Genomic DNA, 16,238 nt, shown 5'->3' on the forward strand with positions numbered 1-16,238 from the left:
GCAGTCATGGTGAGGGACCAAGGTAGTTAATAAACATTTAATAGTGATGATTAATTGATTTGACTAATTCCAGTCATTGACACACTGTGGCTCACTGGCCTGAGCAGGTCATTAACAAGTTTTTTAGTGCCTAGTGTAACAATGGTTTTCAGACAGTAAAAATATGTAAAAGGTGATGGAAAGCTTAGTGACATGTGACAGTTACATGATGATGACGTTTCACTGTTGTGAGTAGTTTTACTTAGCATAGTAAACCCATGCATCTCCATACTGCCTGGCCGTTAGTGTTTGCGGCAGTAGCATTGAGCAGTTTCAGTAAAGATCCTGGGGTCTGGAAAACCTAGAAAGTTGATTTCCTGATTCTTTACAGAAAACGTTTACTGCCCTCTGATTAACAGTGGTTTCAGAAAAATGCTGTCACTTCAGCTTTGCTAGTAGATGTGTTTCTAAGAAGATTGGATACAAAACGATTATCATTACTGTGGTTTTGCTTATATAAGTAATTTGGGTGAGGGGTAGAGAGAGCTCAAGGTCAGTGCTTGCCTATCATGCATGAAGCCCTGAGTTCTGTTCCCAACAATGTGTGGGAAAAAAGGGTGAGGTTTTGATTTTCATTTTGTTTTTTTAATTTAATCTCTAATGGAGACTGAACCCAGGGCCTTGACAAAGCTAGAGTCAGAACTCCACTTCCACCCGATACTTTTGATGACTGATTTCTGTTGCTAAAATCATCATAGTCTTAGTGTGTGCTGTAGATCCCATGAGCTGTTTAGTAAGCATGTGTTAGATAGTGATCAAATTAGATACCACTTTGGGATCTGTTTGTAACAGAACCTGAAATTCCACTGTTGGTATCCTGTCCTGTTTACTAAATTGAGTTCTCCATGTATGATTTAGTTAGAAAACAAGTCAAAATCTCAGTTTCTATTTTCCTAAGAGGTCTTTTACTGAATTTTTAACCTAAATACATATTTTTTAAGCAACTAGATGAATTAGTGTTGCTAAAGAATGTGATCATGGTCTTGGGGTTGGTGGTGTATGCCTCTAATCCATAATATTCAGAATCCAGAGGCAGGAGGATTGCTTGTTCCATACCATCTGGGTAGTACATTGAGTTGAAGGCCAGCTGGCCTCTCCTTCCCTCCCTCCTCCTTTCCTTCTCTTTCTCCCTTCCTCCCTTCCTTCTAGAGTAGGAGTTGAACGTAGGACCTCACAAGGGTTAGACAAGTGGTCTACCACTGAGACCTCGTTTTTTGAAAACAAAACAGCAACAAAAAGCAGAAATAAGATTTGAGGGAGGGTTAAGGGCTATCTGTGAAGGTTTAAAGCTTTTTTTTTTTTTAAGATATATTTATTTTTATTTAAGTGTATTTTTGCCTCCATGTTTGTCTGTTTACCACATATATTCATGGTGCCCCCAGAGGTGTTAGAGTCCTTTGCACTGTAAGTACAGACTCTTGTGAGCCCCTATGTAGGTGCTGGGGTCTAACTCAACTCTTCCAGAAGAGCTAACTATCAAGACGTCTCTCCAGTTCCAGCTTTTGTTTTATTTCATATGCATGGATGCCTTGCTTGTGTGTGTGTATCTTCACCACATATGTACTTGGTTAGCCCCAGTTTTAAAGTTTTAATTTGATCTCAGAGGAACTGGAGAGGAACTAGGCCCTAGATGCATTGAATTAAATTTAATCATTGATTTGAATCTAGTCCCAAGCAAGTACTTGAACTTGAAGTCAATCCTGAAGTAATTCTGTTTTCAGTCGTGGTAAAATAGTTAACACTGTACTGCTTATGTGCCAGAAATTCTTAGAATTGTATATTTCAATGGACTGAAAATTTGCTCCTCAGATGACCAAGAAGTTAGACCTTGTAAGAGAAATACATTTCTAAGTTTGTTCTAGGCTTCCCCTACCCTGTTTTGTTTGTTTGTTTGTTTGTTTTGTTGTTGTTGTAACACTGTAATCATGTTACATTTGTTACATTTGTGTGTGTGGGCACAGGTGTTCTATGGTGTGTGTGTGATCAGAAGACAACTTTTGGAAGTTGATTTTCTTCTTTCACCACGTGATTCCTAGGACAGAACTTAGGTCATCAGGCTTTGGGGCAAGTACTTCCTGCTGACCTCAGTGGTGCATGGAAATATTCATTAGCTATACTGAAATTATTATCCCCTAACAGAATCATCTTTCTTTTCTTTTTTAATTAAAGTTTATTTTATCTATTTTATTTATCTATTATGTACACATTCTGCCTGTATGTGATCCTGCATGCCAGAAGAAGGCATCAGATCTCATTACAGATGGTTGTGAGCCACCATGTGGTTGCTGGGAGTTGAACTCAGGACCTTTGGAACAGCAGATAGTGCTCATAACCCCTGAACCATCTCTCTCCAGCCCCCTCTTTTTGCTGTTTTGTTTTTGTTTTTTCAAGATAGGGTTATTCCGTGTAGCCCTGGCTGTTCTGGAACGCTGTAGACTAGACTGGCCTTGAACTTGAGATCTGCTTGCCCCTACCTTCTGAGTGCTGGGATTAAAGGCGTGTACTACCAACTTCCAGCTTAGAGTTGTCTTTAGAATAAACTCTTCAGTTCTTAGCACCTTTGGCAATAATTTATATATTGTTCTTACTTAAAATGTAAAATTTACATTTATATATGTATTGTATGGATGTATATATAGATGTGTATGTATATATTGTATACATGTATATATAGGGGTATATATACATATATATAAATATATATATACATACACACTATACACACACACACACACACATATATATATGTGTGTGTGTGTGTAGTGTGTGTGTAGTGTGTGTGTGTGTATGTTCCAGAGATAGAAGCTGGCTGTCAGGCTTGATGGCAAGTGTATTAGCTGATCCAATTTGGCAGCCCACTGAATATTTTAAAATTAGAATCATTTGGGGGCAGTATTTCTTTGAATTACTTGTTTTGTTTAAATTTTTCCTGAATTTTCTTAGGACTGACTAAATGTCCTGATAAGTTCATAGTAATGTTAGTTTCTTTCATGAATATACATATTCTTGTTTTAAGTTTTAAAATCTCTAAACTTGGTGAAAGAATCTTTTTTGTTTATATATTTCATGTATATGGGTGTTATGTCTGCATATATGTTAGGAGAAACTTTTTTGCTTATCACATTACTTTTAAGTAAATAACAGGGAAAACTTAATAGTTTTGGTCTTTATAGAAAAATACTTTTAGCCTAGGCAAATATGGTTATACTGTTATATTAGAAGTTGCTAATAATATTTTTAAGTTGTAAAGTGAGTGAAAAACTTTAAAATTTTAAGCATATCTGATAGTAAATTATTTTTCTCCTTCCCCTTCCTCCTGTTGTGTTTTACTGCTCCTGTGATGGGAATCCGGGGCTGTGGAGACTAGAGAGTTCTCCCACAGTCACGCCCTGCTCACACGGTCTCTGTAAGAAGATAACACCCAGAAAACCAGACCGGATTTAGTTTATGGAGAATGCTCAGATGCCCAGCATTAAACTTCTAAATATTACTTTTGGAATTGTTTTAATTTAAAATTCATAGTTGTTTTTTGGAAACTTTTGCTGAAAGTTGGGGTGGAGACAGGAGGATTATGAAGCCAAAGGCCAGCCTTGGCAACACAAGTGAGCTTGAGAGCAGCCTGGGCTACGGGAGACCCAATTTCAGCCGTGCTACAGATCCTCCTTTCTGTGTATGGCATTGTTTCTAAGTATTGGTTGTACTACCAGATCCCTGTTAGTGAGAGCAGATTGCATCCTCTTGTGAGGGTCTTAGCTGCCTGTGCTAATGCAGTAGGGATTTTAACTTTACACATTTTGGTTATTTCCTAGTAGTTTTACATTAGTAATCAAGAGTAATTTACGGTACTTTTGTGAGGTAGGAAGAATTATGTCCTTGGACTTCCCCATGAAAGCCTTGAGTAGGCGGGCTGATCATTACTGTTTTTCCATTGGATTAATAGTACTGTAAACTGAAGACTGACTGTGTTAGAGAAATGGATTTTCACAGATAGTAATTTGATTAAATCACAGAAGTTCATGGATGATATTCTACCTTTGAATCTCTTAAAGCCTGTTATGTTTAGAAACTGACTTGTGATGTGTATTTTGGCTAGTAGTATGTCTTAGGAAAGCATAGTTTAACAAAATAATTATTTTACAGTAAATTTTAAATATATTTTCTTATCAAGTCGTTGTTGAAGTTTAAGGATAACTGATTCTTTTCACAACTTGTTGCTTTCGAAAACCAGTTAGTAATCACTGCATGGAGTAAATATTTGATTAGCTGTATGTTAGAGGGTTCTATTCTTAAACAAAGTAATAAATAATCTTTTGTTATTTTGTAAAGTTAAATATTATGGTGATTTTGAATGTATATTTCATCATCTTTGAATAAGCTTAATTGGGTGATTTTGTTGTTGTATGTGTTTTAATTTTAAGGCAGATCCAGAGCAAACATGAGATTTGAAAATAAGTTAGTAAGGAACATTGTTAAATTTCTGTGTAAGATAAAATTTTATGGACTGTTTCCCATGATCATGCCTGCTTTGACAAGCTTACCAGATGCTTTCCTCATTATTTATAGGCGTATTCTGCACTCTAAAGGCGAGCTAAGTGAGGACAGGCATAAACAGTATGAAGAGTTCGCCATGTCTTACCAGAAGCTGCTGGCAAATTCTCAATCCTTAGCCGACCTTTTGGATGAAAATATGCCAGATCTTCCTCAGGACAAACCAACACCAGAAGGTAAGCTATAACCCAGTCCTCATTCATGTGTGTCTGTGTACAACTTTGTGGAGTCAGTCAGTTCTCTGCTTTAACTGTTTGGGTTCTTGAGATTGAACTCAGGTAATCAAACTTGGCAGCAATCTTTTCCCACTCAGCCCTCTCAGCAACGCATGATATACCTTGTCATCATTTTTTAAACCAGCTTTTTGTATGTATGAGTAAATGTATTTTTGTGGTGTATTGTGTACATGTACATAAGGAATGTACATGGACTATGTGTGTACATGTATATGGCGTTCAGAGATAAATGTCAAGGGACTTCCTCAGTTTCTACCTGTGTGTGTGTGTGTGTGTGTGTGTGTGTGTGTGTGTGTGTGTGTGTGTGTGTGTGTGTGTGTGTGTTGAGGCCAGAACTTCCTCAGTTTCTACCTGTGTGTGTGTGTGTGTGTGTGTGTGTGTGTGTGTGTGTGTGTGTGTGTTGGGGCCAGAGATTTCTTCCTTCCTTCCTTCTTTTTCCTTCCTTCCTTTCTTCTCTCCTTCCTTTCTTCCTTCCCTTTTCCTCTCCTCCCTCCGAGTTGTCTCTCTTTTTCCTCTCTGTCTTGGTTTTTCTTTCTGTCTTTGTCTCTCTGTCACATTCTGACAGGGTCTTGAGAGGGGTCAAAGAGTTGGCTTAGGAGTTAAGAACACTTGTTGTTCTTGAAGAAGGCTTGCACCCACATGGTGGTTCACAGCCATCCTTAACGTCAGTTCCACAAGATCCAAAGGCCTCTTCTGACCTACTCAGGCACTACACATGCACATGTTGCACATACACACACGCAGGCAAAAATATTAAATATTAAAAATTTTTAATAGACATAAATATTAAAAAAATTATAGCCCTGGGTGGGCTTAGAATCAGAAATCCACCTCCTCTGCCTCCTGAGCACTTAGGTTAAAGCCATGTACTGCCACGTCCAGGTGCCTCAGTTTTTAAAGACGGTTTCTTGACTGGTCAGACCCTGACCAGCAGGTCCTAGGGACCCACCTGTCTTTATCCCCCAAGTAGGGGGTCGTGGATGTGTGCCATTACACTAAACTGATGCGAGTGCTGGGTGTTTGAACTGGAGTCCTGAGGTTTGTGTGGCGAGTACTGTCTTCCCAGCCAGCTCAGAATTAAAGAGAGAAAAGAAACAAAAGCACTTACTCTAAGGCCTGTTAAGTTCACATTAATAAAAATTTAATCTTTATAAATAACTTCAAATTTTTTTTAAGTTTAGGAATTACAATCTAATAATTTTCAACTACTACTTGAAACTCATCCTTGAATGGACAAGGCCGTGCAGTTAGAGAATTGCTCCTTTCATACTATGAGTTTCTTCAAATTCTTTTCTTAGAGTTATCCTCAGATGGTGTCCAATGAGGACTTGGTGTAAACAGCATTTGGGGTTAGAGATTTGTTCTGTCAGATGTGTAATAAGAAAGTGAATCCAATATTGCAGTTCTAATATTTCTGTACTTTTTTGCATTTATTTACTTAATTGTGAGTGTGTGTGAGTGTGTGTGTGTGTGTGTGTGTGTGTGTGTGTGTGTGTGTGTCAGGTGTCAGGGGCTAGCTTCTGTTAATCAGTTCTCTCCTTCCCGCCAAATGGGTTCCAAGACTAAACTCACTTGATGACAGACACCTCTACTTACTTCTTGCTAGCCTATATATTTTTATTTATTGGTCTAGAATGTTTAGCTTTAATAATGTGTTTATGAGTTTGTGTACATGCTCGCAATCCCCACAGAGGCCAGAAGTGGATGTCAGATCTCCTTGAGCTGAAATTTCAGGCAGTTATGAGCCACCCATGTGAGTGCTGGGACCCAGACTCTTCATCCTCTATGATAGCCATGCATATTCATTAACAGCTTAATTATCTCTCCAGCCCACAGAATGTATTTCTTTTTATATTATTATATTATAATTATTTTATTATTTTGTTTTATTTATTTATTTGGTGCTCTCAAAGGCTAGAGGAGGGTGCTGGAGCCCTTGGAACTAGAATTATAGACAGCTGTAAGGTGCCATGTGGGTGCTGGAGTCCTAGAACAGCCCGTGCTCTCCAACTGCTGAGCCGTCTATGCAGGCAAGAAGTTAAATTTTTAAAAAATGATTGCTTGCTAGCCTAGTATTTTTATATGTGTGAAATACTTGCTCATATTTCAGGATTAAAAAAAAAAAATAGGCTGGGCAGTGGTGGTGTTTCCCTTTAATCCCAGCACTTATAAGGCAGAGGCAGGTGGATTTCAGAGTTCAAGGCCAGCCTGGTCTACAGAGCAAGTTCCAGGACATCCAGGGCTACACAGAGAAACCCTGTCTCACCTACCCCATCACTGAAAGAGTTTTTGGTTTTTTTTGTTGTTGTTACTCTTTTTTATTTATCTGCTTGGGCATTATCAGCTTTTGTCTTATATTAGTGTATTGAACTTTTCTGAAATACACACACACACACACACACACACACACACACACACACACACACACACACACACACTTTTCTGTATTCTCCCACAAAGCATTGCTGTTGCCAGGTATGGGCCATTTTTCTCATCCTGGCCAATTCTCTGATATTTGTGTATCTTAAACTTCATTTCTGAAACTCCCTAGAATTAGTGTTAACTCTCACAAATAAAGAACTAGGTTCTGGCTGGATTTGGTGGTGCTTTGCCTTAATCCCAGCTCTTGGGAGGCAGAGGCAGGCAGATCTCTATTGGTTCAAGGCCAGCATGGTCTACATATTGAGTTCTAGGCAGCCAGAGCTTTGTAGAAAGACCTTGTCTCAAAATGCCCTTCCCACTAAAGGATTAGGACACCTTTAATTGTTATCTATGATAATCGGGCAGTCGTCCCCACCCAAGATGCCACTGCAGGTCTGGCCCCTGTTCTATCTGTTAAGCCATAAAGAGCAGGGTTTCTGTGGGTGCCTCATGCGATGAGGTAATTAACTAAAATGGCTCATAGAACTCGGGGAAAATATTGTAAACTTATCAGATTATAATGAAAAACTATAAAAGATACAGATATACAACCAAGGACACTGTCCTATGTACTGTCGGTGAGTAACCAACCCTTCCTGTATAGAGAAGTAAGTATTTGAAGCTGATCAACTGTCCCTATTCCAGAGCATTTTGTTCTGTTTTGTTTTGAAGATAGGGTTTCACTAGATAGGATTTCCTCATACTTTTCGACCTTCCTGTTGCAGAATTTTTTAAAGCTAATCTCTGTCCTGTCCATCTTAAGGTCTGTGAGTACTAATTTGATTTTCCTGGTGACTGGACATGTCCTGAAGCTAAGTACCCCACTCTAACTTACCTTAGTATAACCTTAAATAAGATGAACGTTGAATAAAAAAGCATGTAATGCAGGAAATTGCAAGAGTTTTAGGGAGCTTTGCTTAAGGAATCAGGACCAAAACCCATGTATGAAACATATACTATGTGTATAGTAGATCAGATTTTTAATGAAATATATCATAAATAAAATTATCTTATAAATAACTTTTTGTTAGTGTTATAGGTATTGTCTAGTTTGTTTAATTTCTGGTTTTGCTTGTGTTTTTTTTTTTGTAGAACTTGGGAAACTGTCAATGTTTTCCTTTTTGGTGTATGGGTTTATGCCCTAGTAAGGCTCTGTTAGAATACATTATTTACAAGGAATGCAGAATAATTAAAGAGCCAGTGTTTTATATTGTTTTGCTGTTTTTTCCCTAAATGACTTTAGTGAATAATTAACCTGTGGGATTAATTTTAATCCACATGATTAATCGTAGTATTTATTTACTCCTGTGTGCGTGTGTGAAGAGCTTGTAAGTGCCGTGGTGCGCATGTGGAGACCAGAGGACAGCTCTGTGAAGTTGGCTTTCTCTTCCCACTTCTCCATGTGTTTGTTCTGAGGATTAGACCCATGTAGCAAATTCTTCTTTCCCCTGGGGTCTAGAGGTACTGAGGAGAGAACTCAGGCCCTGGGACATGCGAGGTCAGCACTGTGTCGATAAGCTCCCTAGTCTCCCTCCCAGTATCAACTCTTAGAGAATGGAGAACTATGTCTCCATTTTCCCTCCTCACTCTCCCCTGACATATAACCATAGAGTAGTAAGCTCAGAATTTAAAACTAAATAAACTAACAAACTAATAAACTCCTACATCTGAATCATGAGCCCATCTACAGCTTTATTCTTCCTGTACTTAGCTCCAAACTAAAATCAATGTAATTGGGCATGTGAGGTAGGTAAAAGTACTTGGCTCACAAGCCTCGTAACCTGTGTTTGATTCCCCAAATCCACACTGTTGGTAGGAGAGAGCTGACTCTTGAAAATTGTTGTCTGACCTCCAGCACAAAATTTTGTAGCATACATGTGTGCACACACACGTGTGTGTAATTATAATAATTAAAAAGATGATTACTGGGTGGAAAGATGGTTTAGTGGTTAAGAGCACTACTGCTCTTCCAAAGGTCCCTGGTTTGGTGTGCACGTGAACACACACACACACACACACACACACACACACACACACACACACAGAGGAATAAATAAATAAGTGTTTTTAGAAAGGCCAAGCATGGTGACTCTAGCCTTTAATTCAGCACTCAAGATGCCAAGGCAGGTGGATCTCTTAAGTTCAAGACTAGCCTGTCTACAGAATGAGTTCCAGGGAAGTCAGGGCTACATAGAGAAACCCTGTCTCAAAGGAAAACAGAATACAAAAAGATAATCGTGTATAGTCTTAAGTGCTTGCTGATTGAAGAAAATCTAGTCACTTGAAACATGGAGATTTAATAGGCACAAAACTAAAAATAAAACGTGAAGTGCTATGTTTACCACTTCTGACTTGTTCTCTGCTCATGGTTTATTGTAGAGCATGGACCTGGAATCGATATATTTACACCTGGCAAACCTGGAGAATATGACTTAGAAGGTGGCATATGGGAAGACGAAGACGCTCGGAATTTTTATGAAAACCTCATCGATTTGAAAGCATTTGTTCCAGCCATCTTGTTTAAAGACAATGAAAAAAGTCAGAACAAAGATTCTAGCAAAGATGATTCCAAAGGTAAATTACTTTTTAAAATGATAATAATAATTATAATTAATTTATTGTGGGCCAGGGGTTGGGGGCAGTGCATGCACATCAGAGGACAACTTTACAGAGTCAGTTCTCTTTTTCTATCTTTATCTGGATTCCAAGGATCAAACTTGGTTGTCAGGCTTGCAGGGCAATAAGAAGATAAATTCTCAAGGGAACAGTTGCCATTTGTGTGGTAGAAATGCGCTTCAGAATGGTACGTGCTTGAAAAGGACTGGCACTGTGAGCATTAGATTAAATGAATGAAAGAATAGTGAGGATCAGTGTGTTAAAGGGCAACGGTTGCCTGTTTTGCTTGGTGGGCACACACATGTAGCTGTACAGGCCCACCCCACATGTGGAAGTCAGAGAGGACTTTCCCTGTCTTCCCTACAGTCCATGCCATTCTCTGAGTCTGGAGCTAAGCTGTCAATTTGCATACCACGCCCTCATGCCTCTGTTCCCTGTCATTCTGTGTCTCCTACACACTTCTTGGTGCTGGTGGTACTGGTTTCAGTGACCAAATCTGTGCTTTCTACGTGGATGCTGGGGATTAGAACTACTTCTTCCTTTCATTAAGTTTTATTTATTTTATGTATGTGAGTACACTGTCTATGTCTTCAGACACCAGAAGAGGGCATCAGATCCCATTACAGGTGGTTGTGAGCCACCATGTGGTTACTGGGATTTGAACTCAGGACCTCTGGAAGAGCAGTTAGTGCTTTTAACCACTGAGCCATCTCTCCAGCCTAGAACTTATTCTTCTACACATGCTCCTACCCTCTGAGCTTTTGGCATACTTTTTGGGCCACTTTACTGAGTTATGTTATCTACCTCTCTTCCAACCCATACCCTACCCCAACCCCTTCCAGCCTCCCAACAGTAGGTAGGAGAGACTGAAGGGTAGAGGGGAAAGGGGCATAGACCTCATTAGACTACTTCCTGCTAGTTAGGGGCATCAGGTTTCTCCAAACGGCAATCCAGAAGTCCAGCAAGTAACAATCCAACAACGGCAAATGCAGCAGTAGGAACCAGCAGAGGGGGAGCAGCCGCCACCCCAGGCCCTCTTGGACTTGCCCATTTGTAGCCTCTCCAGACTCCCAAACATAAACTCTCTGCAGCTGGCAAAAATAAAGTCCTCCTAGAGCACGAGTCAGTCAGCTCCTGTGGACAACCTGAAGCAGCCCCATACCCATACCTGGGATTAAAACAAAAGCACATTCATATGACATAACTGCGTTTTAAGGAAACCCAAACCCTCACTACACCCAACTGTCTTCCTAGCTAGGGAACACACTTTTACTAGAGCCAGTATATTCGCATTAGTTTGAATTGGTGGAAGGTGTTTATTTTTTAGTATCTTTTTTTTTTTTTTAAAGATTTTATTTATTTTATCTATGTGAGTACACTGTCACTGTCTTCAGACACACCAGAAGAGGGCATCGGATCCCATTACAGATGGTTGTGAGCCACCATGTGGTTGCTGGGAATTGAACTCATGACCTCTGGAAGAGCAGTCGGGTGCTCTTAACCGCTGAGCCATCTCTCCAGCCCCTATTTTTTAGTATCTTACAATGAAGTCTCGTGACGTCTTAAGACAGGAGTTTCTCCACAAAGCATAGGTTTTGTACTGCTATCTGTCTGCATCATTTTTTCACAAGGCTAGTTCTAGCCAGGCCTCTATGAGTTAGCTGAGAAAAATCTGAAGGTCTGAAACTAGTAGTAGAGCAGGAGGTGCTGGTGCTGCTAACCCTTGTTTTTCACATCTGTCTGTGCTCCTCCTCCGATCTGCACTACTATCCTGTGTTTGTACGCCTACCTGGCTGTTGGTTTAGCTGTCACTCTTTTCTGTACCTTCTTAAGATTATTTTAATCTCCTTACTAACTTATCTTTAAGATTTATTTTTATTTTATGTATGAGTGTTGCCTATATGTATTTAAATGTACCATGTGTGTGCAGGTCCTGAGGAGACCAAGAGAAGGAATTGGATGCCCTGAAAGTGGACTTAGATGCAGCTCTGAGCTGCCGTGTGGGTTCTGGGAACTGAACCTGTGGCCTCTGGAAGGAAGGCAGGTGCTCGAGCGTAACTGCTTAGCCGTGTCTGCAGCCTCCTTGCTATTGACATTCCGCTTTCCCTTTTTGTTTTGTTACTGGATTTTTCTGTTTGTGTCGGATAGGATCTCGCTTAGTATTCTTGGCTGTCTTTGAACTCTCTATGTATGACCTTAAACTTGAAGAAAACTGCTTGCTTCTGCCTCTGGAGTGCTGGGATTAGAGGGACACCATGGTGCCCAATGACGTTCTTATTTTATTTTCCTGTGAGAATGGATTTCTCTGTGTGACTCCAGCTGACCTAGAACTCAGAGATCTGCCTCTCTCTACCTCTTAAATATAATGGGCATCCCAGTGATAGATTTAATGGTTTTACCTGAGTTTGGAATTCAGTTTAAAATTGTTATTGTTATCTCTAAAACACTGCATAATTCTCTGAGACTTACCGTGTCATCATGTGTGTTAATACCTTTAATTCTCTATCCTAAATGTTAATCTGTCTTGCCTGTGCTTCTCAAACATTACTAATAATATGTCCCCGACTTGACTTCTTCATGAATATTAGTTTAACTTCCTGTAAATATAGGAGACGTACAGGAATATATGGAATATAGGAACTTTCTCTAATATAGGAGACATTTTAAGGCTTTTCTTTTTCTCAGCATTCAGCAGCTTATCGTAGTTGTGAATGTGTAGTAGGTAATCAGGAACATTTTGTTGGTTTTTTTAACCAGGGGCTGAGCATGCTAGGTAAGTGCTTTACCACTGAGCTATAACCCTGTGCAGAAGATGTTTTTTGTAAAATAAAAAGATATATTTTTTCTTATATGTATGCACATGTGCTCACACATGTGGGAGTCAGGGACTACTTTCAGGAGTCAGTTCTCTTCTTTCCAGTGTGTCGGCTCCAGGGATCAAGACGGGGTTGGTTTGGTAGCAAGGGCCTTTTCCTGCCAAGCCATTTCTGATAACGAGTTATTAGTAAACATAAGGAGTAAATACATGCTTCATTTGGGAAGCAGCTTTTTTGTTTATATTAATCAAGTTGTATCTCTGGTGTTTAGAACAATATGTAGCTGAACAGGACTTCAAATAGTTGCTGAAAGAGAGTGAGTGAGCTTTAGACAAAGCAAGAGTTCCTTTCTTACAGCTATGGGATGGCATCGAGTATCATGATATAAAACCGTTTTTCCTTCATTACAGAAACTGGAGGCTATGAGCCACGGAACTGGTAATATTTTAGGTGGTTTAAGTACACATTTAAAGAATTTTTATTAATTTTGTATGTGGGGACATAAGTATACATTGTTGACCTTGAGTCCTTAAATTTTGTTTATTTTTAAGACAGGGTTTCTTTCTATAGCCCAGGATGGCCTAGAATTTATGTATCCCAGACTGAACTTGAACCTGTAATAGTCTTCCTGCATGAGTCTCCCCCCTACCCCACCCCCACACACACTCACTCACTCACTCACTCACACTCACACTCTCACACACAAATAGATTTTTTAAAATCTCAAGGAGAAAAGAGAAGCTAATATGATGAATGCATATTTACCTATCACTCTACTGCTACAGATATCAACATTGTTGCCAATTTTGTTGAATATTTGGTTCTGTGGTTTGGTTTGATTTTTTTGGTTAAGTTCAATTGTTTCCTCTTACCAATTTCCCGATTGGTCTTTTCTGCATTTAGTCTTTTCTTATTTATTTAGTATATTGCTACTAAATTGTTTTTTTATATCAATTCATATTTCATTGTTACTGCCTGCATAACCCAGGAAAGGATATAGTAAATATAAAAAATAAAAGGAAGGGGACTAGAGACATATCTCAGTGGTAAAGAGCACTGGCTGTTTTTCCAGAACCTAGGTTTGATTGCCAGCACCCACGTAGCAGCACATAACCATCTATAACTCCAGGTCTGTGGGATCTGACACCGACTTCTGGGTGTCTCTGCAGGTACTGGGCACACAAGTGGTGCACAGACGTTCATTCAGGCAGCACATTCATACACATACAATAAAATTGGGAGAAATAGAGAACATGAGAATGAACTTATGTTGGAGTTTGAGAGCTTTCTTAGGTGAGACCACTGTAATGAATTTTATTTCCTGTCTTTAGCATAGACCTGATACCATGTAAGCTAGCCTATGTAGCGGTGAATTAGTTACACGCATGCACACGCCAGCTAATGTTGATTTGATTAGCTCAGTGGCTGGGCATTTCTAATCCTCTCCGCAGCTAGCATACACGCTCCCCTCCAACTTTCCTGAGTTGACTTGCTAAATCAACATTTCATCTCTGCTACCCCAGACTCATGGTGTCTGAGGAAGTGGCCCCTAGGGCCGTTTTCCCAAATTCTTACATGGCTGGCGGCTTTCTTTCCTGTAGCTCTTACATATGATCCTTCTCCTCCAAGTCGTGGTGATTCTCTGTCTCTCCTCTCTCTCCCCCTTGCCTGTGCAATTTAAAAGGCCCCCTGCACCTTTCTGCCCAGCCTTGGCTGTATGGCAGCTTTGTTTCCCAGTCAGAGCCGACTGGGGACAGGCTTCTCTTAGAGTCTGTGTGCAGAGTCCCTTGTGATTCCTAATTGGGAGCCGAATTAAGACAAAGCGTTAGACCCAATCCTCAACAAGCCTGCCTCCATCCCTCCCTCTTTTCATCCCTTCTCTTTTTCCTCTTTCCTTTCTCCAGTGCAGATGATGTATAGAACTGTAGAAGTTGGCCTCTCAAAAAGCTCAATTTGTTTTATTAAAAAAAAAAAAAAAACTCAAAAAAATTTTTTTTAAGTTTTCATTCGGATTTGTCAGATACATTTCTAGGTTTTTATCCAAATTATATAGACTTATCAATCTTTCTCTAATTTTACTTTTTGTAAAATTAGATTAGGATTAAAAAAATTAGAGAAGTTATGTAGATTTTTGTGAATCTTTAATGTTTTTGTAGCAGGATTTAAAAGGTGTTGCTTTTTAAAATCCATCCATGTCTTGCCTGAGTGTATGTCTGTGCACTATATGCACACCTGATGCTCTTGGAGGCCAGAAGAGGTGTCAGATCCCCTGGGACTGTTGTTACAGAGAGTTGAGAGCTACGGTGCGGATGCTGGGGATCAAGCTTAGGTCCTCTGCAAGGCCAGCCAGTGTTCTTAGCTGCTGAGCCAGCTCCCCACCCCTGTAGCAGGATTTTGAACTGACCTTGAATTAAAAGATGCTTTCTGTTTGTTTTTTATATGTTTTGATTATTTTTGATACATTGAACCCAAAGTCCCTGAATGCTCAGCAAATATTCTGCCATTATACTTTTCTAATTCTTTGTTTTTAAACAGAGGCAAAAGAACCAAAGGATAATAAGGAAGCATCAAGTCCCGATGATTTGGAACTTGAGTTGGAGAATTTAGAAATTAATGATGACACACTGGAGTTAGAAGGTGGAGATGAAGCTGAAGATCTTACAAAGAAACTCCTTGATGAACAAGGTGAAGGGCTGTGTCATCAGTGTTTGTTATTTTTACACAAACCTGAGAGGATGGATCTTCATAATTCTCTGTTGCTTTTTTATTGTTTTTAGTTTACTCTGTACATGAGTGTTTTATGAGTGTCTGTGTCTGTGTGTGAGTGAGTGTGTGTGTGTGTGTGTGTGTGAGTGTGTGTGTATATGTGTGTGTGTCTGTGAGTGTGAGTGTGTGAGTATATCTGTCTGTGAGTGTGTGTGTGTCTGTGTGTGTATCTGTGTGTGTGTGTGAGTGTGTGTGTGTCTGTGTGTGTGTGTGTGTATCTGTGTGTGTGAGTGTGTGTGTGTGTGTGTATGTGTGTGTGTGTCTGTGTGTATGTGTGAGTGTGTGTGTCTGTGTGTGTGTGTCTGTGTGTGTGTGTGTGTGTCTGTGTGTGTGTGTGTCTGTGTGTGTGTATGTCTGTGTATGTATCTGTGTGTGTGTGTCTGTCTGTCTGTGAGTGTGAGTGTCTGTGTGTGTGTGTGTCTGTGTGTATATCTATGTGTGTGTATCTGTGTGTGTCTGTGTGTGTGTCTGTCTATCTGTGTGTGTGTGTGTGTGTGTGTGTGTGTGTGTGTGTGTGTGTGTGTTGGCATGTATATGGAAATCAGGTGAGAGCTGGGACCCTCAGTGCCCGCTGTTCACCTTCTTTGTGACAGGGCCTCCTTTTAGTTCTTTGCCTCCTGGGCCAGGCTGCCTGGCCTGTGACTGATTGTGGAGATTCTCCTGTCTTCACCTGTCATAAGAGCGGAAGTTGCAGATGTGCCTGACCTCACATGGGTGTCTGAGGAGATAAACTCAGGCCCTCATACTTGTATCACAATACTTAGCCTACACTGAGTTGTCTCCCCAGCCTTGAATA

At 39.9% G+C, this 16,238-nt stretch overlaps 1 protein-coding gene across 1 annotated transcript in view; it reads left to right on the forward strand.

Annotated features, from left to right (window-relative positions):
- Positions 1-16,238, forward strand: part of Upf2 (UPF2 regulator of nonsense mediated mRNA decay) — a 90,849-nt gene that overhangs the window by 11,036 nt on the left and 63,575 nt on the right. Inside the window, 3 exon segments of the mRNA XM_032885264.1 lie at positions 4,603-4,763; positions 9,624-9,818; positions 15,212-15,361. Of these exon segments, the coding sequence (XP_032741155.1) occupies positions 4,603-4,763; positions 9,624-9,818; positions 15,212-15,361 (506 nt within the window).

This window comes from Rattus rattus, chromosome 14 (assembly GCF_011064425.1).
Source record: "Rattus rattus isolate New Zealand chromosome 14, Rrattus_CSIRO_v1, whole genome shotgun sequence".
NCBI classification, from domain to species: domain Eukaryota; kingdom Metazoa; phylum Chordata; class Mammalia; order Rodentia; family Muridae; genus Rattus; species Rattus rattus.